The sequence below is a fragment of the Ovis canadensis genome, chromosome 16 (assembly GCF_042477335.2).
Source record: "Ovis canadensis isolate MfBH-ARS-UI-01 breed Bighorn chromosome 16, ARS-UI_OviCan_v2, whole genome shotgun sequence".
Taxonomy (NCBI): Eukaryota; Metazoa; Chordata; class Mammalia; order Artiodactyla; family Bovidae; genus Ovis; species Ovis canadensis.
The window spans coordinates 53,566,104-53,591,759 of NC_091260.1; the positions used below are offsets into that span (position 1 = coordinate 53,566,104).

The 25,656-nt window shown below is 40.0% G+C and overlaps 1 protein-coding gene and 1 non-coding gene across 2 annotated transcripts; both read right to left on the reverse strand.

Annotated features, from left to right (window-relative positions):
• Positions 1 to 232: 232 nt before the first annotated feature.
• On the reverse strand, positions 233 to 22,557 carry TARS1 (threonyl-tRNA synthetase 1). The gene is made up of 19 exons (XM_069555949.1): positions 21,604 to 22,557; positions 17,519 to 17,599; positions 15,547 to 15,737; positions 13,501 to 13,624; positions 11,980 to 12,101; positions 10,900 to 11,017; positions 10,585 to 10,649; positions 10,415 to 10,493; positions 9,514 to 9,660; positions 8,852 to 8,950; positions 7,471 to 7,637; positions 6,173 to 6,335; positions 5,937 to 6,074; positions 5,501 to 5,578; positions 5,286 to 5,386; positions 5,090 to 5,194; positions 2,966 to 3,038; positions 1,220 to 1,334; positions 233 to 770 (listed from the first exon to the last, which is right to left on the reverse strand). The coding sequence occupies exons 1-19, from the start codon at positions 21,658 to 21,660 to the stop codon at positions 622 to 624; spliced, it is 2,172 nt and encodes a 723-aa protein (XP_069412050.1). The 5' UTR covers positions 21,661 to 22,557; the 3' UTR covers positions 233 to 621.
• Positions 22,558 to 23,970: 1,413 nt separating this feature from the next.
• Positions 23,971 to 24,042, reverse strand: TRNAF-AAA (transfer RNA phenylalanine (anticodon AAA)). Its single transcript has one exon. It is a non-coding gene; the product is annotated as a tRNA-Phe (tRNA).
• Between the last annotated feature and the right edge of the window lie 1,614 nt (positions 24,043 to 25,656).

Sequence of the window (25,656 nt, forward strand, 5' to 3'; positions counted from 1 at the left end):
GGTTTTGAAAGGTTTGTGTCCCCCAGACAGCTACAAGTGACATTCCTACAAGATGTCATCCTACGACTGAGCGGCAGGCCCCTGGTTTATAGTGCAGTTTGAGAACAGCATACACTATGGACTTGAGCTCTCCACCCAACTTACATCATCTGTGTTACAAAACATGAAAGATAAATATTGGATCATGTGATTTGTTCCAGGTAGGTGTGTACAGACATGAAGGACAGAGTGGTTGAAACTTACATGAATAGAAGTTTTTATTTTTATATCATAATCCAATTCTAATCTTTTCCATTGACCAAATCTGAAAAAAACTTATTTTAGCTGTATTACGTTTACAAAAACATTCTTCCACATTACATTAGCACATTCCTCATGCTTTTATTCCAGTGTTCAGAAATTTAATGAATAAAATCATGTTACTGCATCACTTTTAATTACCTTCTTCAAATACATATAGTCTAAAGTCTAAATTAAAAAACATTGATCTGCAGTAATCTCCAAAGGCTCTGCCAAATTATTCTAAGGTTAGTATAAGCTGATATTTTCCATCATACAAAGATCATGGTAGGCAAGCGTGTTCACCCTTTTCTACTGAGCCAAGCTGGGCGAAGTCCCTCCTTAAAATTCTTCTTCTGCCTGTTTGCTGCGGGAACGCTTGAGCTGCTGGAGCCGCTCAATGGTTTCAGAGATCGTACGCTCTCCGTGCACCTTATTGTCTCTGGTACGGATATTGACAGTGCCGCCGGTTTTCTCTTTTTCACCAACAACTAAACCAAAACCCACAAAACTTTTGTTAGGTGAAAATTTTCCTACTGAATATTCAAACAGAAATCCACCCTGTAGCTTCTGATTCATTAAAATGTACAGGTGACCAAATCTACTCATGAAAAAACAAAACCCAACCCACCATTCTGCAATAACTAGAACTGCTGTGCTTATTACCAAGTCACTTAATCCAGCCAACTTAATAAAAATCCACCAGACGAAAAGTAGGAGGTGAAGGGGAGAAGACTTTTAGACAAACCTTTCAAGATTACTTCAAACTTTCAAGTTTCCAAACCAAAATGTTCCTTTGTTGTATCAACAGAACAAACATACAGTTTGAGATCAGGACTGGAAAGACTACTGATGATCACAACTCCCTTAAGCCTCCATCTCCAAGTTTCAAGGTTTCCTAAGGTTTGGCAGGCTGTCTTTGGTAAGTCTCCTTTCTTACCTAGGATGAAGTTATATTGTGCTAACTGTGCATTCCTGATCTTCTTGTTTAATGTACAGCCTGGATCCAGATCAATGTCCACCATGAATTTAGCATCATGGAATTGTTGCTGTACCTAAACACAGAGAATTCTTCAGATCTCAAGGAGAATTATATTTTGATCTTAAATAATTTTATTTAGCAAACAATTTGGACAATTATACAAACATTAAAAAGGGATGTTAACAAATATACTGAAGCATATATTATCGTGATGTGGAACTACAAAACGATATATTGTTTGAGAGATAAACTGTGAATTAAATACACCAGGTTAAATTTTCTATCCACCAATTACCACTCAATAAGACAGAATGATCTGAACGGGTCATTTTTATTTCACTAATAGGTTGTTACGCTTTAGTGATCATTAACCAATGAATCTCCTGGGATTTTATAAATATGCAAATTTCAGAAAGGTTCTTACTTAGTTTATTACAGTGCCAGGATAAGACTACACTCTCAACTGTAACCTATTTTAAAGTATAAAGCACCAGTGCTTTTTTCCTTAACACGAGCCCTGGGCACATGTTAGTTGAGTTATTCTGCCACTGGGTAAGAAGTCTGGTAACTGCAGGCTATTTAACATCTCTAGTCTCTAGTCATTAAGGATTAATAGCAGTGCCCTCCCCCCACAACTCAGTATCATCAAAAATCTACCCCCTACATAATTTGAAATGCCACTCCATCCCCACGTGGAGAAAGTCAGTGTTACAGTTGAAAAGTGAGTTAACTAAAACTGACCTTTTTTCTACCTTGAGCTTTTATAATGCATATATAATAAAGTAAAATCCGTTAACCATGGAAAGCATAACTGATTAAAACTACTGTGTGATGTGATAGGAATACAGTATATCTTGAATAGTCTGCTTATCAGTTGGGTTTTTTAAATGTTTCTTCATTAAAAGGCAGTTGAGACTCAAGTGCAATTTATTCTGATCCGAACACAGGCTAGGTTTTTTTTTTGGTTGCACAGTGAGGTCTGTGATCTTAGTGTCCCAACCAGGGATTGAACCCGTGCTCCCTTCAATGGAAGTGTGGAGGCTTAACCATTGGACTGCCAGGGAAGTCCAATGTGGTGGTTTTGATGCTACAATGTTATTCATTGATATATAGATTTTTGTCTAGCCAATTTATTACTTTCAGCTTGCAATTATGAAACAATGCTTTCTATTAATAACTCAACATTTCATAATTTGAGATTCCTTAGCATGGAATTGTTGCTGTATAACAGAATAGACTGTTCTACTCTTTAAGGTGTGAGGTATGAATGGATATTCGTACATCTGTTAGTAAGGTGGCTTTTTGGTAGGGAGGGCAAAGATTGCTCTGTCATACCATCAACTTGAAAAAAAAGTTTCAAATTAAAGAAATGTGCGTGAGAAACAAACCAAAATTACTCTGAGTCAAGAGCAGTTTACATTACATTATGCATTTGAATTTACGTGTCACACAATTTGCTAATATTAAAAACTAAAACATCAAATGTGTTTTAGTTTAGACTTCCAAATTAAGTCTACTCACCACAGAACCACATAAAAAAACATTAAAAGGTAATATGATCTACTTAGGCTTACCAAGGACTGAAAATGTAAACACTTCTCTATATCACAGCAGCTTGACTTAGAAAGCATAGATATAATTTTTGAGATCTGAAAAGCTGAACAATAGCTATTAAATTTAAAGAAAGTTATACTTAAGGATCACCTTTTGGGCATATTCATCACATGTTGGTCCCACTGGAACTACCATTACCTGATGAGGGGACAGCCAGAAGGGCCTTTAGAAGAAATAAGAAAATATGTAATGTGAATTTGGGAACATTCTTCAACAAGGATAGCACATTTCTTAGTCTACTATTCAGTACCTTTTCCTGAAACATGCAAGGACCACTTCCAAAAACCTGGCTCTTTTTCCAATGTCCAGTAAGGACTGAAGGGCAATTCAGAAGCAGAAAAAAGGGAAAATCTGTAACTAAGACTTGTCTTGCTAAGCAGAGAGAGCAAAGCAAATAGAGAGCTGGGACCACGCCCCATAATTCAACATAGCAGCTAACAGAAAACACCATGCACTTGCTGCTGGAGGGCTTAACACACTGACAAAGCAAAGCACTTAATGATTCAAGTTATTTTACCCCAAAGGTTATTTTATTCAAGTGTTATTGTATTACTCATTTTTCATGTAGGGACAGAGACTGTGCCTTCAGTTTATTCAAGATCCATTTTGTAGGACTCAACAAATAGAAACTGTTAGCAACTGGTGATGGTACTTGGTAAAAGTGTGTTTTCACTGCTTATAAAAAGGTGAGCCCATCTGCAGTTCTCCTTTCAGGGATTTCAGGTACCCAATCCCCACCTGCTGCAGACTCAAGCCAGTGCTGCTCCTGGTCCCACCTCTATTTTCAAGTTATCTTGCTACAATTAAGGGAGTAATTGCTACAGTTAGACTGGAGTAAGCCCCAAATTGCTTCCCTCTTGGCTCAGGTGGGAAAGAATCCACCTGCAATGCGGGAGGATTCAATCCCTGGGTTGGGAAGATCCTGGAGAAGGGAAAGGCTACACACTCCAGTATTCTGGCCTGGAGAATTCCATGGACTGTATAGTCCTGCTGCTGCTGCTGCTGCTGCTAAGTTGCTTCAGTCGTGTCCGACTCTGTGCGACCCCATAGACAGCAGCCCACCAGGCTCCCCCGTCCCTGGGATTCCCCAGGCAAGAATACTGGAGTGGATTGCCATTTCCTTCTCCAATGCATGAAAGTGAAAAGTGAAAATGAAGTCGCTCAGTCGTGTCTGACTCTTCACGACTCCATGGACTACAGCCTACCAGGCTCCTCCATCCATGGGATTTTCCAGGCAAGAGTACTGGAGTGGGGTGACGTTGCCTTCTGCACTGTATAGTCCATGGGGTCGCAAAGAGTCAGACACAACTGAGCGACTTTCATTTTCACCTTCAAGCACCAAATTAGGCTGAATTTGGTGAGCACCAAAATCCACCCCAATTGTGGGCTCTTCCCCACCCACTACAGGTTTGGCAAAGCATCAGCTGAGGATCTCCCTATTCTCGAGATTGTGCAGAGAATACTGCCCATATTTGTTTTGATTTTATGAAATATAACTGAAAAGAAATTAGCTTATTTCATTTATACATATGACATCCCTGACCTAAAATGTCTGAACTAATCAAATTACAAACGAAACTGAAGTAACTGCAATGTAATGATGCAGGCTGTACAAAATGAGTGTTTCAGAACCATTTCCTGTTTTCAACTGCCTTCCCAAAATGGGGCCCAGACAAAGGTGCTAAGAAAATAAAATGCAACTAACGTGCTTATTATCTTGCCAGCAGAAACAAGCATTTCTGGAAATGAGACACAAAAATGTTAATTGGTTTGGACTCTATACTTTCAATCCAAACAAAAAAACCCCAAAAACTTGGCTTCTAAAGGGTCCAAAATGCTTATTTATTGTGATCAGCAACACTGAACAAGGTACTGCTGAAAGTCTACTTTTGTTTACTCAAAAAACAAAGTTTTATAAGTTCCCAAAGTTACTTAGAAAGCAATCAAAACAATAAGCTTCTTACTGATTAATAACTCCTAATTATAACATTCAAACCAATCAACTGCTAAAAATAATTACAAACATTCTTCTAGCTAAAAAATTTGGGTGTAGACTGTGATTCCTTACTTTTTAGTAAACACATCATTAATTAGAAGTCAACACCTAGAATCATTCTCCCTTTCCATCACAGAACTAAACTGGACAGCAGACATTTCTCACAGGTAATTTACACAGTCTGGACAAAAACACAAGAAAATAATGACAAACATTACCATTTTCCCCCATAGTTTTCAGTGAGGATAGCAATCATTCTTTCCACTGACCCCAAGATGGCTCTATGGATAATGACTGGCTTTTTCTTATCATCACCATCATGGCTAGAAAGAAAAAAAAAATTGTTTCATTTTGTATATATGTTCCTTTATGTCCTTATGGAAGAATATTCAGAGCAGACACTTAGAAACTCACCTTACAAAAGTAAGATTAAATCTAATGGGCAACTGGAAATCCAACTGTATTGTTGCACACTGGTGGTACCGCCCAATAGCGTCTTTAATCTGGATGTCAATCTAAGATGCAAAGATTAGGTTCTATTAGGGGTGAATTTTTAAAAACTTTACAGTAATCTCTTCTTCATCCGAACAGAAAAGACGTATTTCTCTCAATTAGACTTTGGTACTGACCTTTGGACCATAGAAAGCTCCATCTCCAGGATTTAATTCCCACTTTTCACCAAACTCATTCAGACTGTTTTCAAGTTGCTAAGGATAAAACAAAATGATTTAAATTTTTGTTCAAATGCAACTTCTTCCATCCTAATTTGAGACTAAAAATATAACTACTTTATGGGTTACTATTCTTTGCTTTACAATTTTGTCCACCTAGACATACTCATACACAAACCCCTTTAAAGGTTACAGCGTGATGACTAAAAAAAACACACTCAACCATGTCTAAAATACAAAATCACAGAGGAAAAAACTGGCTTACACAAGCCTAGAAACCATTTCCAATTTTCTTTCGCTTTTATCCATTTAAAGAAGCTTGGCTTTCTCACATTATGGCGCAAGCCAATTTCACTCAAGTTAATACTGAAGCGCACTGAAAACCACCACTTACTTTCTCAGCTTGATCCCATACTTGAACATCTCCAAGGAATTTTTCTGGGCGAGTAGACAGGTTCAGTTTAAAAGAAAATCCAAATATGCTATATACTGTACGCAGAAAATCCAAACAACCTTTTATTTCATCCTCAATCTTAAAAAAAAAAAAGGGGAGGTGGGGGGACAGTGGTAATTTAATTTTCCTCAATTTTCTTGACATGTCTCAAAGTGTTTCACCCCAGAGTCTCATACCTGCTCAATGGCACAGAATATATGAGCATCATCTTGCTGGAACCTTCGGACCCGAGTGAGTCCCGTGAGTGCTCCTGACAGCTCATTCCTATGAAGCACCCCAAAATCAGCAACTCTCAGAGGCAACTCTCGCCAGGATCTTGGCCGATGATCAAACATGAGGCTAAAGAAGAGAGCAAAGTAAAATCCACTGACATTTAATTTCATAAGAACACAACTGCTTCTCTGATACTGCTAGGAAAGGCTGCCAAATACTGGATCTAGCTGTTCACACATCAAAAGTCTGGGCTTTTCTAAGCACTTGCATGAATAAAGCAGCAAATAAATTATAATACAACCATCCATAACCAAGCCAGAATAAACAATGTATTTCCATTAAGTCTGAAGTCCTATCCTTGTGCTCTTTGAGGATGGCCTTTAAGGCTCATATTGTAAAGAAAATCTTAGCTATAGAAACAGTGGAAATGAAAGTCTGTACTTAAGCTGTTATCCTATGCAAGTCACTTCAATCATGTCCAACTCTTTGCTACCCTATGGACTGTAGCCCACCAGCCTCTTCTGTCTGTGGGACAGGCAAGAATACTGCAGTGGGTTGCTATTCTCTTCTCCAGGAGATCTTCCCAATCTGGGGATTGAACCCGTGTCTCTTAACGTCTACCTGCATCGGCAGACGGGAGATTTACCACTAGCGCCTCCTGTACTTTCTTACTGCTCCCCAAAGTGCTTTAGTTCCCGGTTAGTCTGAAAGTGCTTCCGAAACTCTGAAGAACTTGGGAAGACTAAGAATAAACTTGAGCTTGGTTCCCTGACTTACAAGCCAGGGCCAACGTGGAGACTCGTCCGTTTCACACCCTCTGCCCTCCGGGCCTGGTTGCTGGGACCAGTGCTAGGAGCTATGTCTTGGCCACCTGCAGCCAGCCACAGCTCTACCTGGTTTGCCCTACGCTGCTCCTCACCCAGCTTCCAAGGATACAAAGTGAGCTGCCTAAAGGCAAGGAGGATTTTCCAAGGATGTCGATTCATCAGCAGGAGGTTATGATGCATGTATCTTAAAAAAAATAAATAAATAAAAGTCTCCCCTGTTCTGTATCCTGTCTGTTCTCAGATGCTGCCCCAGTGCCACTCTTCAGTGTCTACAGATCTGAGGGTCTAGCTGGGCACAGACGACATTACACCATTGCATTTATGATGTATTTAAATACTCTTCTGATTACATCTTTTTTTTTTTTTTAACATACTTTCAAAGGGGGAAAAACAATCTAGAAAATCTCTGAGAGAAACTAAAAACTGCTGAATACCAGTGTCCCGGGCAGTTCATGGGTTTCAGAGCAAACAGCTCCTTCTCCACTTCAAAGGAGAACATGTTCTCGCTGTAGTGCTGCCAGTGGCCCGAGGTCACCCAGAGCCGGCTATTATAGATGTTCGGGGTGACCACCTCCTGGAACCCTCGTTTCCTGTATTCACTCTGTTAGGAAACAGACACAACACACGTGTAGCGAATACATGCTTACACATCAGGTGCAAGGAACGATTTCACGAGCCATTTTGCACTATCTAGTGAAGTTCAAGGTGCACATCTTAAAATCTCGACGCTCCGCTGGGAGGTATTCACAAAGAGGAAGCCTCTGCACATGGACAAGAGGAGGGTACTCCAGCACCACGGGCCACTCGGGGGAAAGGGAGACGACGTCAGTGTGCCCAGCAAGGACATGGGCACACTGTGGAAGTTATACGATGGGTTAATACTGAACAAGTGAAAATGGACTGGATGTGTACTTATCCAAAATGAAAATCACAGGGCAGACTAATACACATCAAGACTTCATGCGTGTAACTTTGAAGCATACAAACACATAATTTAGATACATATTTATACGGGAGATGTAAAAACAACAGGCACAAAAAGGATCCATCCATGCTAACTTTAAAATAGTATATAGTTTCTTTGAGGAAAGGAAGGAAGTAGATCAGAAAGGAGTCTCAAAAGAGAGTTTCTCCCCGCTTACCATGTATGTATTACTCAGCTGTTAGTTGCTAAGTAGTGTGTGACTCTATGGACTACAGCCCGCCAGGCTGCTCTGTCCATGGGATTTCCTAAGCAAGAATACTGGCATAGGTTGCCCTTTCCTTCTCCAGAGGATCTTTCTGACCTAGAGGTCAAACCCATGTCTTCTGCATTGACAGGAGGATTCTTTACCACTGAGCCACCAGGGAAGCCCATGTATTACTCTACCTCAATAAAAAATCTGAAGCAAATATACCCCATTTGGATATGTTTTAATTAGGAGATGAATACAGAGATACTGGTTGTGTTATTCTCTATAAATGTACGGTTGTCACAGTTTACAAAGAAAGAAGTAATGTAAAGATTAACTTGTTTTTCAAAGAAAATACAAATGAACAGTCAGAAAGCCACAGATCTCCCACATAAGGGGTTACAGGCCCCATTTCAAGCTCACCAGCTTGTCTCATGCACATATACCCAACTATATGGACTAGATCATGTATTAGGAGGAAAGAATTTTTTATACATTTTATGAGACCTAATACATCTGTTTTCATTTATTCTTTAAAATCTTTCTTCTCAAACAAAAGGTTATCTTTCCCTCTGGCAGACCTTATCTAATAAAATCAATTTATATCTTAAATCTATAGAAGAAAAGGATGAATATGGCTTACCCTGATGAATTCAATAAGTGTGTTATAAATGTAGGCTCCCTTGGGCAGGAAGAAGCAACTCCCAGGGCTGAGTTCATGGAAGAAGTAGAGTTCTTGGTCCTGGGTATACAAAAGCAAAAGGGAGTTTATACGTATACATATGGATCATGCCCGGCACAGTGAACAGTGTGAGTGAGTATGAGTGAATGAGTATTTTTTACTGAACTTAACTTCCAGTTTAGAAACATTTAGGAGCAGAGGAATAAAGAAAAGGACACCACAGAATCCACTACTGATGCTCTGTGTCATCTTGGGCAACAAGCAGATAAACGTTTCTGGGACTTAAGTTTCCATGTCTTTCGAGTAAGTAAGTCAGTGAGAGCAGAGAATTTCAAAAGCATCTCCCAGCTCTACAAAATGCTGCTATACTTCTTTTACAGAAAAGTGTAGGCCATCAACATGTGTTCTCAATAAAAGAAGTAGTTAAAATGAATTTCTGCACAGTACTGAACACACTCTAGAAAGACAATGTGAACAATGAGTAAGTAATTCACAGCTTTTCCAGGACAGTACAGTAAGTCCTTGAAAGCTACCGCACCTCTTCAGAATTAAACTCTTGTTACCTGATACAATTATATTTCAAATGAAAATCTGGTCTACACACATTATTCTTTTAAACATACCCTTCCAATTTTCCTATGATCTCGGTTTTTAGCCTCCTCTTGGAACTTCTCCCATTCTTTCAGCATCTTAGGATCTGGAAACGAAATGCCATAAATTCTCTGTAGAGTCTCCATATCCGACTTGCCTTCCCAGTAGGTGGAAGAATTCTGAAAAAAGGGAATTACCATGAGATAATGTTCAAATTCTTAATATCTCATTTAAGAGTTACATGTTATTTCTCACAGTTACATTATGAGTCAAATTCATATTTAGCCCTTATTTCAAGAAAAATGGCATAAAAAGCCAACATGTAGTATGTAAGCATCTCCCAGTTGCTGAGGTCTGTCTAGAGTGGTTGTACTCATTCCACAGGACAAAGCTAGTTATTTAATCCTATCAAAATTGCCCAGTTCTCAATACCCACTGACATCACAACTCCACAAACAAAACTGACTTTAGAGGCACCTTTCTTTCACAAGAAGATTGAGCAAAAATGGAAAATCAACCAACCAACCAACAACAACAAAAATCTTATTGGCATGATTAGTTTGGTTAAAAAAAGAACAACTTGGATAATTACCACCTTAGATATAACAAAAGGCAAAAGCATGCACCCTATAGAGAGTGGGTCTCTAAGCCTGACTGTGTGATTTTGTAAGTTCTCCAAAAATCCACCACCATGTGCTCTGGTGATGGGTGGTGAGTCTCAGTCGCTGCTTGAGAGAATTTCCATTAAAAAAAAAAAAAAACAGCTAGTGACACACAGTGCCCACAGTCAGCAGAGAGCACAAGAAAAAAATCCACCCTTACATATGCAAGAGAAACATGGCTGAAACGAGAAATGAATGCAAGTTTAAATAAACATTACATCTTTAGTAGACAAGTAGGTCTATATAGAGCCTCCAAAGTTATATCGCTTACTTTGTGTATTTTCAAAGTCTTGATTTTGCCAGTGTGTCTGACATGAGGACCCCGGCAGAGATCTATCAAGGGGCCACACCTGAAGATTGAAAAAAAAAAAAAAGGAATTTTAACAAAGACTTAAAATGATATATACAATAGCAGTATTTAACGAAACTTGATAGTCTTACCTATAGACTGTGGTAGTTGGAGTATTCACTTTTTCATTCAAAATCCTGCATTTGAACTTGTTGTACTGAAAATAGAAAAAATTATTTTAAAAAATAACCACTCTTTAAGTTTTACTTCTAAATACTGTAGCTAAAATACAATTTGAAGTATGTCTAAGCATTGTATGACTATAAATGTTATACATGTTTTAAAAACATTTGTTAAATTTTTCTAAAGAACAGGATAGGCATCAACTTAGTACGCTAAGCCCAATGTACTTTAAGTAACGTTAACGAGTGAAACAGAAGTGGAGGCCATGTTACAGTTCAATTTACCTTAAACATTTCCAGTAAAGTTTCCTTCTTAACTTCTAATCTTTCAAAAGCTTGCTTTTCTTTAATGATTTTCTTACATAAAGTCTCCAAAGAAGAGAAATCATTGCTGGACACACCCCTGAAGAATAAAATAGAATTAATCTCTTTCTATCCCATTCTACTCACACCACAGCTTGGGGGAACATGTCTTTAGAATATCTCAAAGGTTTTAATATAGAAGAGTAGACCCCGGCACCATATATTAAGAATTTTAGACCCTTGCATCATATATTAAGAATTTTAAACTAGACATTTTTTTATAAACTATTTTTATATTTTCAGTGACTTTGAGCTTGCTCTTCATGAAGACCATTCCCACATGTCCCACTAGGAAAGGAGAGGTTCAACCTTCATTTCCTTTCCCCGACATACAGTTTAGGTCTATGATCTAAATCACCTTCATTGATCTAGAACAGAGCTCTCAAGAAAGTCTTTACTACTTCAAGAGTTACTAAAACACTTCAAGTTTTCTTAGCAGGAATACTGGGTAACTGTGAAGCAATAAGCTTTATATCGTTTCTCCTTTAACTGTTAACTGTGAAGCAATAAGCTTTATATCATTTATCCTTTAACTGTAACTGTGAAGCAATAAGCTTTATATCATTTCTCCTTTAACTGTAACTGCCTACTCCAGTACTCTCGCCTGGAAAGTCCCATGGACTTTGGTAGGAGGAGCCTGGTAGGCTGCAGTCCATGGGGTCACTGGGAGTTGGACACGACTGAGTGACTTCACTTTGACTTTTCGCTTTTATGCACTGGAGAAGGAAATGGCAACCCACTCCAGTGTTCTTCCCTGGAGAATCCCAGGGATGGAGAAGCCCGGTGGGCTGCGGTCTATGGGGTTTCGCAGAGTCGGACACGACTGGAGCAACTTAGCAGCAGCAGCAGCGAAGCAATAAACTTTATATCGTTTCTTCTTTAACTATAACTGTGAAGCAATAAGCTTTATATCATTTTTCCTTATTGACAAATCTTTAAAAACAAAGTATGAACCCACAGTAATTCAGATTTTATTTTTCTTTATCCAGTTATACAACTTACCCTTCTTCAAGGTACATGTCATAATAGAATCCATTTTCTATCGGTGGTCCATAACACAAACATCCACCATAGACTCTTTCCATGGCTTCACCCATTATGTGAGCACTTGAGTGCCAATACACCTGAAAATTCAAAGAAAAATAAGGTGGTCTGAGTCTGGGAGTACAAGTTGTAAATTAATTGTTTGTTTTGAAAGATACATAAAGTTTAGTATAGAGTAAATTTAAGACAAGAAGACCTAAATTTATAAATCTACAGATTACAATGTGATTCTATTCAGAGCCAAAAAGATTTAGAAGGATTCTAATTACTAAATTGTATTTGTATCTTAGAAATTATCTGTTTGAACGAATTGAAATACAAATTAGCATCATTAATTAAATGGGATGGATTTTGTTCCCTGAAAACAACAGGTACCCACAACATGACTGTCTTATTAACTGCAATGGCCCAGGGTCTTTTGAGTCAATCCCACAGGCTATGCTCTGGCCTTTACTTGGCTGTGGAACATCACTTACGAGTTATACCTGATTTTTTTCTTATTGTGTTTAGTTGCTCAGTCTTTGGAAACAGGGGCCGGGGTCCCCCACGCCTGGCAAGAAGCACACAGCAGGGAGGGAAACCTTGGCAAAGAGGATTACCGTGCGATCACTGTTGGTGGCAGCCACTTTCTGATCCACCCAGGACCCATGGACTATAGCTCACCAGGCTCCTCTGTCCATGGGGATTATCCAGGCAAGAATATTGGAGTGGGTTGCCATGCCCTCCTCTCTAGGGAATGTTCCTGACTCAGGGATCCAACCCAGGTCTCCCACGTTGCAGGTGGATTTTTTACCATCTGAGCTACGATGGAAGCCCTTTTTTCTTATTGGCCCCAAACAACACACAACTAGATCCTATAATACAATTTAAAACCAAGAAAAAACATATGGACCTTGAAATAAAAATAAAAAGTAATAAGTAATTTAAATTCTCATAAAAAACTTAAGGACTCCAGAGTACATTTAGAAACCATTGATTCATTTAAGCAAAATCACCGTCACGAAAACAAAATATTTTATTTTTTCTTATACAGTATTCCACCCTGGAGAAATAAGGGGAAAACTCTGCTGTCAAATGCAGACTGATTTTTATAGTGCTTTCAGCATTTTAAAGTAAGAAAGATATGAAAATCAATTGTCCAAAAGGAACAGAAATATGAATCATTTTCAAATTTAATTAATAGAGACATCTTGATTAAGTGTTGACTAATAGTGTAGAAAACAATTTTTACTAGCTTAATCAATTTCTAATAAAATTCTGAGCACTTTTCCTTCACTGAAGTATATTGAGTAAGAATGAATTTGAATTAAGTGCACTTCTGCACTTCTTAGTTTTATAAAACAAGCACTTTCATTCTGTTTCCTACATGAAAGACAAAATCAAGACTTCAAATATGACGATGAGACATCAACCAACGTTAGCCACCTGCTGGCTTAAATAATAAGCTGGAACAGACTATGAATCTGAATAAAAACTTACTGCTTGAGCTTCCTCATCCTCAAACTTGAGCAGCTCCAAGGTGCAATCTTCCTCCAGAGGACGGTCTAGGTCCCAGACGGCTTTATTCACCTTAGCAATGACAGTGTTGTCGGCCAGGCCTTGACTTAAAATATATACACACAGGTGTAAAAACACAAGACTCTATAAAAAAGAATCTTCTGCAGCACAACAGTTGATGTGAGAACCAAAATAAGCAAACATTATATACAGGCATATCTCGTCTTTTATTACACCCTGTGGATATATACACACACACACATATATATATATTTTTGTGGTAACCCTGTATCAAGTCTGTCAGCACAGAACAAGAAGTTATTCTGGACTTTTGTAGAAATGTCATAAAACACTCTCACTTTCATATCACTAATTTAATTCTAGGCCTAGAGTTCACCAGTGTCTTACATGATTCAACTTAGAATTTTGATGTTTCCCCCAAAATATTTTCCGACTAGTTAGCCGCAATGGAAGCATCAATTTAAAAAAAGCAGAAAATTATTTTCCAATTGGCCACTTGATAAAGTACAACATAATCTGAAGAATGTTGTCATATGTAGAGAATGAGTTCCTGGACTGACAGGAGCCTGGATTTTAACAGACACAGCTACAATCTCACTGCACAACAATGGAGAAATCTCTTAACCAACCAACCTGTAAAATTCTCTCTCAAATGAAAGGCTGAACTGATACTTTAAATAAAAAGTCTGTCCATATATCCAGTTATATATGACCTCACATGGAAACTTGCTTAATATTCTTACCACCTTTGGAGTAAGGTAGAAGTACTTTAGGTTTGTCGAATTAATAGCAACATTCCCTTTGAAAGAAGGCCCGGGCATACTGAGCACATGGCTCATGGGCCTAACCGCTCCTGCTCCCATAGGCTTGTCAAGAACCAGCTGTGTGTGATGGCTCCCAAATCTGTGCACTTGTTATTGTATCTCTTAGGTTCAACAATATGATAGTGATGATAATCATTTTTGACAATTCACATGATGATTTCAGTGGTTTCAGCTCAATACGTAATCATTATAAGTAAACAGAAACAGGTAAATAATACAACAAGGGAATGACAGTTTCTGTGAAAACCAAGTTGAATGTTTGGGAAGGCTTGATACAGGCAAGTCACTTAAAAAATTTTCAAGTCAGGTGTGGATGAAACAACTACATAAAAATCTGGAAGGATTTTGCACTCAGATGGCTTTTCAAGCGTGTTAAGATAATATAAAAGTTAATTAGCACTCCACCCACCCCCAACCTTGGCATTATAGTCGTATTAGTCATTTTTTTAATGACCATAGTTTGCCAATACCTGGTAGAAAATATATGTATCAATTTATGCCTTTCCAACTTCATCATTTTTTGATAAACTTACCAGCTAATCATCCCTATCATATCAGATTAAGAAAGCATTTACTTTATTACAAAGTATGTATGCATCTAATTCTCACTTACCTGAAATAACTTTAACACAGCCCAACAAAAGTTTTAACATTAGATTTACAAAAATAATATAGTTTTTCATGTGTCATGTTAGTTTTTTAACTTTCCCATTTGAGATGAGCTACTTTCATTTTTAATTGTAAAACTGAGAATTTTGGTCAAAATAGATGAAGCAGTCTCTACTTGCTTATGTGACATTTTATGATCAAAGTAGAAGAAATATATGAGGATATGCAATCCACTCCAGTATTCTTGCCTGGAGAATCCCATGGACAGAGGAGCCTGGCGAGCTACAGTCCATATGGTCGCACAGAATCGGACACTACTGAAGCGACTTAGCATGCATGCATGAAGAAGAAATACATAATCTTTCGTAAAATAAGACCAAAGTCTTCAAGATATTCACTTTGAATCTTGACTACAATGCTCTAAACTGTTTTTATTTTTTAAAAAACCCAAATAAAATAAATTAAACAATACAAGCACTGAACAGGAACATACTGTTATGAGGATGAAATTTGGCAAGATTAAAAAAAAGTTTAGTTACAAACAACAAATGGTCAAGACAGATATAGCTCATACCTAATTCCACAAGCAATTTGATATGGTGTAGTTTTCCAGGATTCTGCGTCTACCTGTTTACCATCAGGCAGGGTGACTTTAATGGGCTTACTATCTTTTTCTGCCTTTTCTGCCAGAATGGAATCATGTTCTGCTTTTAGTTTGTTGTATAGCTCAAGACGTGTGTTAATATATTCGGGCCAAGGATTCAACTGAAAGACAACAAATAGACAGTCAGTAAATACTTGCATTCCTTTTCATATAGAAAAGCAAAAGAAATAATAATAAAAAGATTTATCTTATGTGAAGTAGTGCTTTATTTTTTTCCCTCTTACAAAATTTCCTTCTCATTTCAATCTTATTTTTTTCTTGGCTTTTAATTTTTTTTTTTTTTTTAATGGAAGAGTCTTGATCTCTTTAGAACTCCCTCCTACCACACTCTCTCCCTTTCTTTAGTCATTCAGGTGCTCTTAGGGGGCTTTTCATTAAATCATTACAGAGGTCCATAATCCTTGATAGGGAGGCACCAATAAATTAACTGAAAGCTCAGAGCCCATCATTCTATTAATACAATCCTGCTCACATGACTGGGCCCCACCTACTCAGAAGCATCAGTATGCTCCTACCCACCAACATAACCCTCTGCATCTTTTGGCTGTTTATCTCCACATCTGTTTGGCACTTCCTGATCAGAAGCACTTGGTGTTAAACTTAGCTTATTCACCACTCCTGGAGCAGATACTCTCTGTACCTAGCCCTGAAGAGGAGAATAAGACCTACCGCTGCCCTCAGAAGCGGAACCAGACAAATACATAAATGATGGGAGTATGGAGGAGGAGGAAAGGTCTTGGATACCTCACTGTACACTTTTTTTTCCAGACAGATCACTTAACATACATATTCAATCACATCATACACACAATTCTTGATTCATTAAAGTCCTCGAATTATATCCCTTCTTTCCTATTTCCAGGCTAATTCTCAAACTTTAACAGAACAGCATGTACTACTCTTATAGTATAACAAAGAAATTAGGGAACATATGCATTTTCTTACAAATTCTGAAATTCAGTCAACAATTCCCCCCACACTTACAGTGGGATACAATGGACAAAACATAACAGAAATGGTTATGCAGGGCTCTAAGCAACACTTAGTGGTGCTTGATCACTACAAACTTACCTTTCAGTAAGTGGAAGTGCTCTAAGTTTAGCAATGCAACATTTATAAAAAGAGCTCTTAAGTCAGTTTACTGTGCTATAGGATACTTCTTAAGAGCCTATTCCTTTGTTCTTCTGTCTTTTGGTCGTTTTCTAAAGAGTCTCTAATAAAACAGTTGTAATGACAAAAGCAAAAAGTGAAGCCTGGTTCATAGCAGTTCAACTTCAAAAACAAAGCAAGAAGACAAGTCTCACTGCCTCCTGCAGCACCCAGGAGCTAGGTGGATTCTGGGATGACTCCTGGGAGGCCAGTTCCTTCCAGTGTCTGCCTGGTGAACTGAAAGCGTTTTCACTACACTTGTGAGGCCTCCAGGAGATTTGCCCTGGCTTAAAACCAGTCCCCAGTGGCAGGTCCAGGTGGACACAGTGTGAATGGGATGAAGGAATGGGGCTTTCTTTGGTTTCCCTTGTACTCAGTATAAGCTCAAACACCAAAGTCTCTCAATGTCTCATTGAATAAAATGGTCAGAGGGCTAGCACCCAATCTGGCAACTGAGTAATTATCACAGTCCTCTTTTTAGCAATGTTTGTTCTGTTTTTCATATCTAATCCCACAGATTATCTTACAATCATACTTCAGCTGTTTTTCTTTTTCAATAACAAGTAACCGCCAGTCTTTCTTTCCCTCTTAGACTTTCCTGGCTCTTCTCCCTGCTTTTCCATCTTGTGCTATCTTAAAATCCCATGAAAACCAAAAGACTCTCACACAGGACGAGTCTAAGACAGCTCCCTGCCCCGTCAATCTCTGATGAGAGTGCCCTGAAAACATTTACCTCTGCTCGACCCCCATCCCCCGATCCTTCTTTATTCTTCTTCTTGCTTCCTTCCTTTTGTTTCTCTTCACCAGCACCTACCTAAAGAAGCAAAAAAGACATGAAGGCTCTTTATTTTAATCTAATTTGACAGCCATCCAAGCTGCCCCTAGGAAAGTTTTGAGGATGTTATTTTAGCATCTGTTTTTTTAAAAAGCAGAAATCTGATTTTGAAAGAGGAGGAAATTTCACCACTGTCAAAGAGAAGTTCAGTTCAGTTCAGTTCAGTCACTCAGTCGTGTCCGACTCTCTGCAACCCCATGAATCGCAGCACACCAGGCCTCCCTGTCCATCACCAACTCCTATCACTCAAACTCATGTCCATCGAGTTGGTGATGCCATCCAGCCATCTAATCCTCTGTTGTCCCCTTCTCCTCCTGCCCCCAATCCCTCCCAGCAACAGGGTCCTTTCCAATGAATCAACTCTTCGCATGAGGTGGCCAAAGTACTGGAGTTTCAGCTTTAGCATCAGTCCTTCCAATGAGCACCCAGGACTGATCTTCTTTAGGATGGACTGGCTGGACTTCCTTGCAGTCCAAGGGACCCTCAAGAGTTTTCTCCAACACCACAGTTCAAAAGCATCAATTCTTCAGTGCTTAGCTTTCTTCACAGTCCAACTCTCACATCCATACATGACCACTGGAAAAACCATAGCCTTGACTAGATGGACCTTTGTTGGCAAACTAATATCTCTGCTTTTAAATATGCTATCTAGGTTGGTCATGACTTTTCTTTCAAGGAGTACACGTCTTTTAATTTCATGGCTGCAGTCACCATCTGCAGTGATTTTGGAAGCCCCAAAAATAAAGTCTGACACTGTTTCCACTGTTTCCCCATCTATTTGCCATGAAGTGATGGGACCAGCTGCCATGATCTTAGTTTCCTGAAGTTGAGCTTTAAGCCAACTTTTTCACCTTCTTCTTTCACTTTTATCAAGAGGCTTTTTAGTTCCTCTTCAGTTTCTGCCGTAAGGGTGGTGTCCTCTGTGGACTTCTTAGAATTCAGTTCAATGCCAGGAAGTCACAAGAAAGTTTTAAAGTAGTAAGTCTTGTGCAAGAAGACACCAACGGCAAGAACTAGTCTTAAGCAATGGTTCTCACCCAGAAGCAGTGCCCCGTTCAGTGAACATTTGGTGATGTCTGGAAACCTTTTTGCTTGTCACAACTGGGGAGTACAATTGGCATAGACTGGGTAGAGGCCAGGGATAGTGCTAAGCATCCAACAAGGCACAGGACAGCTTCCCACCACAAAGAATTATCCAGTCTGTAGTGTCAAGAGCACTGAGGTTGAGAAATACCGAACCACATTAAGGGATACTACAGAGAATGGCTATCCACTCTAGTGTTATTGCCTGGAGAGTCCCATGGACAGAGGAGCCTGGTGGGCTATACAGTCCATGTTACTGTAAAGAGTTGGACATGACTAGCAACTAACAGTTGGACACAACTGAGCGACTTCACTTTCATTTTTCACTTTCATGCATTGGAGAAGGAAATGGCAAACCACTCCCGTGTTCTTGCCTAAAGAATCCCAGGGACGCGGGAGCCTGGTGGGCTGCTATCTATGGGGTCGCATAGAGTCGGACACGACTGAAGCGACTTAACAGCAGCAGCTAACAGTACTACACTAGTACAAAGAGTATCATCGTAGAAATAAACGACTTACCTCCCTCAGAGAGAAACATCCTCAGGCCAATTTCACCACATAAAAGTTTTACCATCTACAGAGTTCCTCCACAATCACCTTGGATTCTCACAGAAACACTGTGAGATGGCTATCATTATTCCCATTTTATACATGGTTAAATTAGAAAAAGTTAGATAATTTTTCTAGGTTTGGAAAACCTGTAAGTGGTAGGAAGGAAAGACACCCACCCAGAAACTGACCGTGGTCAACTCTAAGGGAGGAAGTGATCTCCAGCAGTGAAGGCATGTTAGGGCAGAACTGGGGGTGGGGGCGGGGGGGGGGGGCGCGGGGCACAATACTTTAGTTTTGTAAATGTTTTTGACCTTTGAACTTTTTAAAAACAGTTCAAGATATATTCCGATACCATAAAATGCACCCACATAAAAAAATGCATAATTCAATGGTTTTTCAGTGTATTTATAGTTGCCCAACTATCACCACAATCAATTTCATTATCCCCAAAGGCAATCCTGTACACATTAGCAGTTATTCCCTCCTCCCCGATCTCCCCAGCACTTGGCAACAACTAATATTTCTGTTTCTATAGCCATGGAATACAAATGGAATCATACAATAAAGTTATTTGTGCCTGGCTTCTTTAAGCCAGTATACGATTTCAAGATCATCCACATTACATGTATCAGTACTGCGCTCCTTTTTACTATCAAATAACATTTCATTATTTTTCCATTTATCACTTGTGGACATTTTGATTGTTCTTTTCAATTTCATAAAACTTAGGACTTGCATCACTTAAAACACAAAACAAATTGTAAAAATATTACTCCAAATTTCCTTCTGAGCTAACACTTCCCCTACTCTGGGATTCAGGACTTAATGAACTTTTAAGGTTCATCTACAGCCGACAATTGAACAATGAATACACCTTAAGACCATTCTAGTCAAGTAAAGTACTGACAGGATTCTAAGATTACCTGCATGCCTTCACTATATGATTAATATTATATTAATTATAATATGATAGTGAATATTATGTAATATATATTATATATAATATATACTACATATAAGTAATATATAATAATAGAATATAATAGTGAACATTAATATTATTAATAACTAGCCAAGTATTCAGGTAAAAAGACGGATACAAAATTAATTGCAGGTCTATCTGAAAATTCAAAATGGAAAGAGAAGGAAACAATTCTGTTTTTCGGATTAAATGTTTTTGGTCACATGGATACTGCTAAATGAAAGCAGTAATGATAAAGGAGAGAACTAACATCAAGTTTTTTCTGTATTCTAAAACACCTCTCCATTTGACAAATGAGGCTAGTGGCTCAAAAACAGTAAGTAACTTTCTATTTGCATACAGCTAGTAAACAGGATTTCCCTTGTGGCTGAGAGGGTAAAGAAACCGTTGGCAATGCGGAAGCCCTGGGTTCGATCTCTGGGTTGGGAAGATCCCCTAGAGGGCAAGGCAACCCATTCCAGTATTCTTGCCTGGAGAAATCCATGGACAGAGGAACCTAATGGGCCACAGTCCATAGGGTCGCAAAAAGTCGGACACGACTGAGCGAGCGACTAAGCACAGCACAGTGAACAGGAGAGCCACGATACTAAAATGGGTCTCTCTGGAACCCTGAGGTCCACTTCACCTTTCCTGTAACAACTGGAAACGTGACGGGGCAGCCGTTCTTTATTTCCAACGAAAACAGATCAAAGATGGGCAAGTGTACATACTATATATTTACGTAAAAGCGATCTGAACTTTCAACCCAAAAGTTGGCCCACTGAACAGGATTGGGAAGATGTTCCCAAGCAGAGTATGCCACTAAAGCGAAAAGTTCAGATGATGAGAAAAGTTCAAATGATGAACGTTTGTCAATGTGATAAGGCAAGCCTCCAGCATCGGGCAGGGGGGTGTGTAACTTCTCTAGAGTTTGCCAGGTGGGGTGGTCTCCACCGTTTATTATACACTTGGGCAGATATCGGTGACTTGGTTTTCCCTTTCTTAAACTGGGTCTTTTACCCGTACGTGGTTTCACAATTAAATGAGGCTCCGCAACATTCTTCCCGACTACAGGGAGCCAAAGACGCTAGTCTAGAAGCCCAAAGCTCTAGATTCTAATTCTGTCTCGGCTTCTAATTAGTTGTGTGGCTCTGAGCAAGACACTCAGCGTCCTCATCTAAAAAAATAGGATGGACCCAGAGATGATCTGCAAGGCCCTGCCCTGCTTTATGAATCTGCGATTCCTCTCTAAAGGGGACCCTGACTTGTCCGGGAGTTCTATCGCGCCCCCCGCCCCAGGGTTCCTCCACCCCTCCCTCTCCCCACGTTGGGCAACACGGATACAAGAGCGCCAGCACTGCCTCCGCGCTCCACTCAGCCCACTCACCGGATTCTCCTCGTCTCCCATTTTCGCTGAAGGGCTACTGGCCTGCTCCTCGGACATCCACAAACCACCAAGAAAAAACTAAATCCCAGATCGACAGCCAGGAGGAAAGGACAGCTGTCCCCAAGCAGAAATGGTCAGTGGCGCCTGGGAGCACTGCGCTTGCGCCACGTGGTCCACAGCTGATGCAATCGGAAAGCGCCCAAACTCCGCCTCCTAACCTGATGGGAGAGCAGGCAGCTAATCGACAACGCGGAATGGAGGGCCCCCTTCTAGGAAATCAGGCCGCGGCTGGGCGGGAGAGGAAACTGCGGGTAGGAAACTACAGATCCTGCACTCACTCCTGGCGGGTCATCTCCGGCGCCCAGAAGTCCGCAATGCGCGTGCGCCTTCTTCCGGGCTGACTCCGCCTATTACTCCAGGACCCTTTCGGCCGCCGTAGAGAGCAAGACGCGCTAAGTTTGAGCTTCCGGGAAATTTCGGGTTGCCTGTTCCTGGCCCGCGATCAGACACTAGGGTAGAGGCCAGATTTCTCTGCTGCTTCGGCGCTACCTGACCTGGCGTGACTGCTGAGTTCTGCTGACTTTTCCCGGCTTCAAGTCTATGGCAGTGAACCGAGCGAGGCCCTCCTTGCAATCCAGAGTTTCCAAGACCTAAGCCTTGTTGATCCGGGGACAAGCGCCTTTCCTCGGACATTCATTATTATTACACGCCACCTCATCTGTATTGCATCAGGGAGCATTTCCACAGAGCCTAGGCAAATGCAAAGAAACTTTACTTAAGGAAATAACCACGCCGACTCCGCGGATTCTCCCACACAGAGGTCTCAGTGTTTGGAATCGAATGGCTTTATTTTCATTTATTTTATCAGTCAATTTAAAACAGTCGCTGTTTTGAAATCAGAATAATAATGAGCTTGTTTACAGTTTATGTACTCCACTGAGTTTCATGGATTATACTTTCTAAATATCAGTCCTCGACAGCTTACTTCCTTCAGGGTCATCCTTTCACGACGTTCAATCAATAGCCTCCTAACCCGATTTCTTGGGTTCAGTTTTTTCGCATGCCAGCAGTTTATTTCTCAGTGAATTTCCTTTTATTATCCTTCCACAAGGGAGAATGCTGCTGCTGCTAAGTCGCGTCAGTCGTGTCCGACTCTGTGCAACCCCATAGATGGTAGCCCACCTGGCTCCCCCGTCCCTGGGATTCTCAAGGCAAGAACACTGGAGGGGGTTGCCATTTCCTTCTCCAATGCATGAAAGTGGAAAGTGAAAGTGAAGTCGGTCAGTCGTGTCCGACTCTTAGCGACCGCATGGACTGCAGCCTACCTCCATCCATGGGATTTTCCAAGCAAGAGTACTGGAGTGGGGTGCCATTGCCTTCTCCGACAAGGGAGAATAGTCTTTTTAAAAAAATACAAATATGATCATGGCAACTTCTAGATTAAAACTCTTCTTTAAGTGGTTTTCAGTGTAAAGAAAGTCATGGTTTTGAAGGCGTCTGACTGCCCAGCTTTTTCACTTCCCCACCGTACACTGAACTGCAACCTTAGTGACATTATTATTTCTCGGGTCTTCCTATTGGGGCTATACTCATTCTCATCTCTGCCTGCCCCACATACTTTTAACCTAAATCGTTTTCTTTGGGGGACAATTTCTTGACCACTCTTCCTGGGATTGAGTAAGTCTCCCTGTTACATATTCTGGTAGCTTTCTGTAGCGCTCTTTATAGTGCAATTGTAAAGCCACTTCAGCTTTACAATTAAAAAATTATTTTCTCAATTTGAAAACTTCACAAAAGTACAACTTGTGTGTTTTTGCCAGCATCTAGCAGATAAAAGCCTGGCACACAATTGATGTTCAATACATGTTGAAGGAATTAATGAGTGTTGAGACAATCCTTCCTTGAGAAACTACCTGTTAATCTGGATTGTGAAAGAAAGAAGCCCAAACCTCTATACTAATGAGATTGGAAGAAGGTCTATAATTAGAGTAGATTATTGGTAGTACTTGGTGGACATTCTCTTTAAGAAGTTCCAGAAGTTAGACACAATTTTATAGCCTTAAGTAAATCAATCTGACTTCCCATATTTAAATCACAATGAGAATCAGCAGGATCTAGTCTTTGCATCTAAGGCAAAACAGTTTAATTGTGCTCATTAGTGTTTTCCTGACTTATACCTAAATTGTAAATGAGAATAATGAGACCAAGAAGATCAAGATACTGAATTTAGTAGAGGCAGAACAGTGTTAGTCCCTCAGTAGTGTCTAACTGTGACCCCATGGACTGCTGCCCACCAGGCGCGTCTGTCCAGTGAATTTTCCAGGCAAAAATACTGGAGTGGGTTGCCATTTCCATCTCCACAGGATCTTCCCCACCCAGGGATTGAACCTGGGTCTCCTGCTTTTTAGGCAGATTCTTTACCCTCTGAGCCACCAGGGAAGCCCCAGAGGCAGAATAAGATTGGCTAAAAATTACAGGGTGTTCTTACTGCCCTGAAACTTGTTCTCATTTAACCTCAGAACCAGTCTTGGCCTAAGAATGGTAAAAAGAAAAAGCAGAAGGCTTTTCTGAAGGGTTCTGGTGCAGGAATGTAGAAGCAGCTGCAAAACAAAACAAAACAAAACAAAACACAGTTGTTGGCAGTATCCTGATGGCACAGTGCCCTCTGGTGTTAGGAAAGGGGTACTTTCATCACATGCATATTGAGGACTAAGCAAAGATGGGAGCTTCCAGCCGATCTCAGTCCATGCTGTTATGCAACTTTTTTGTATTTACCATCCACACAAAAATGTTGACTGACAACCAGTATTATGCTTAGTACCCTACATACCTTATAGGAAAGTGACTCCCAACAGCTCCACTTTGAGGAGTGGAACAAAATTATTTAAGAGCTATGCTATAAAAAAAAATGTTACAAATAATGGAATATTGCACATAATTAACTTTTTAGAAATATAAATTGGAGAAGATTCAAGATGATCTATGATAATTTCTTATTCACTCATGTAAGAGCATTAGAGGGAATAAAAAGGAAGTACAAAGGATGTATAACAATGGAAGAAAGTTCTGCTTTGGTGTTGATACATCTTAGAAAAAACATTCAGCTGGAACATAACCAGGTAAGAATAATCTGATTACAGTGGGAATGAGGAGGGGTGGTCTTTGTTGGCAGATACTCATTTGGTGATTTTGACTAATAGGGAATTTATCCTTAAGCTACATGAAGTAGAAAGAGAAATGGGAATATTAGCTGTGAGGCCAGGCCACAGGGACTGTAGGAAAATTGACAGTTGGGCCTCATGGGAGGCTGCAAAGACTGCAGCTCGGTGAGTAATCAGAATCTGAGGTACTCTGTTGTAACAGAGAGCTGTGTCTTTGAACTCTAGTAGGAGGCTTCCCTGGTAGCTCAGATGGTAAAGAATCTGCCTGCAATGCAGGAGATGTGGGTTCAATCTCTGGGTTGGGAAGATCCCCTGGAGGAGGAATGGCTACCCACTCCAGTATTCTTACTGGGAAGTCCCATGGACAGAGGAGGCTGGCACCCACGAGGTCTCAAGGAGTTGGACATGACTGAGCAACTGAACTTGAGATGAGCACTCCGCTAGTAACAAGATTCAGTTAGTCTTGTCTTTTGCTCCCCCTAGTACCAGGCTAGCCAGTTTATTCCATGTGTCTTGGTTCAAATTATGAGGAAGTATCAAAGTAGTTGTCACAGGCCAACTTATGGATGGATTGGTTGTTCCTTGGTTGGCACCAGGTCAGATGCCTCCCCTGGTCTGCTCCGTAATAGCTAAGGGGCTGTCATGTGGTACAGCCATCCTGCTGCAGGGATCAACTGCTTTCCCTATAGACTGTGAGCATCTTGAGAAGGAGATGATGAGCATAACAGGTGCTAACAAGTGTTATCTCTAAGGCAAAACTTGTTGATGATTCATTTGACAGTATTTTCAGTTACTGTATAAAAACTTGGGTGTTATTTCACTTAAAAATGACCAAGAGGGGTTTTTTTTGGTTTTGGTGTGTGTGTGTGTGTGTGTGTGTGTGTGTGTGTGT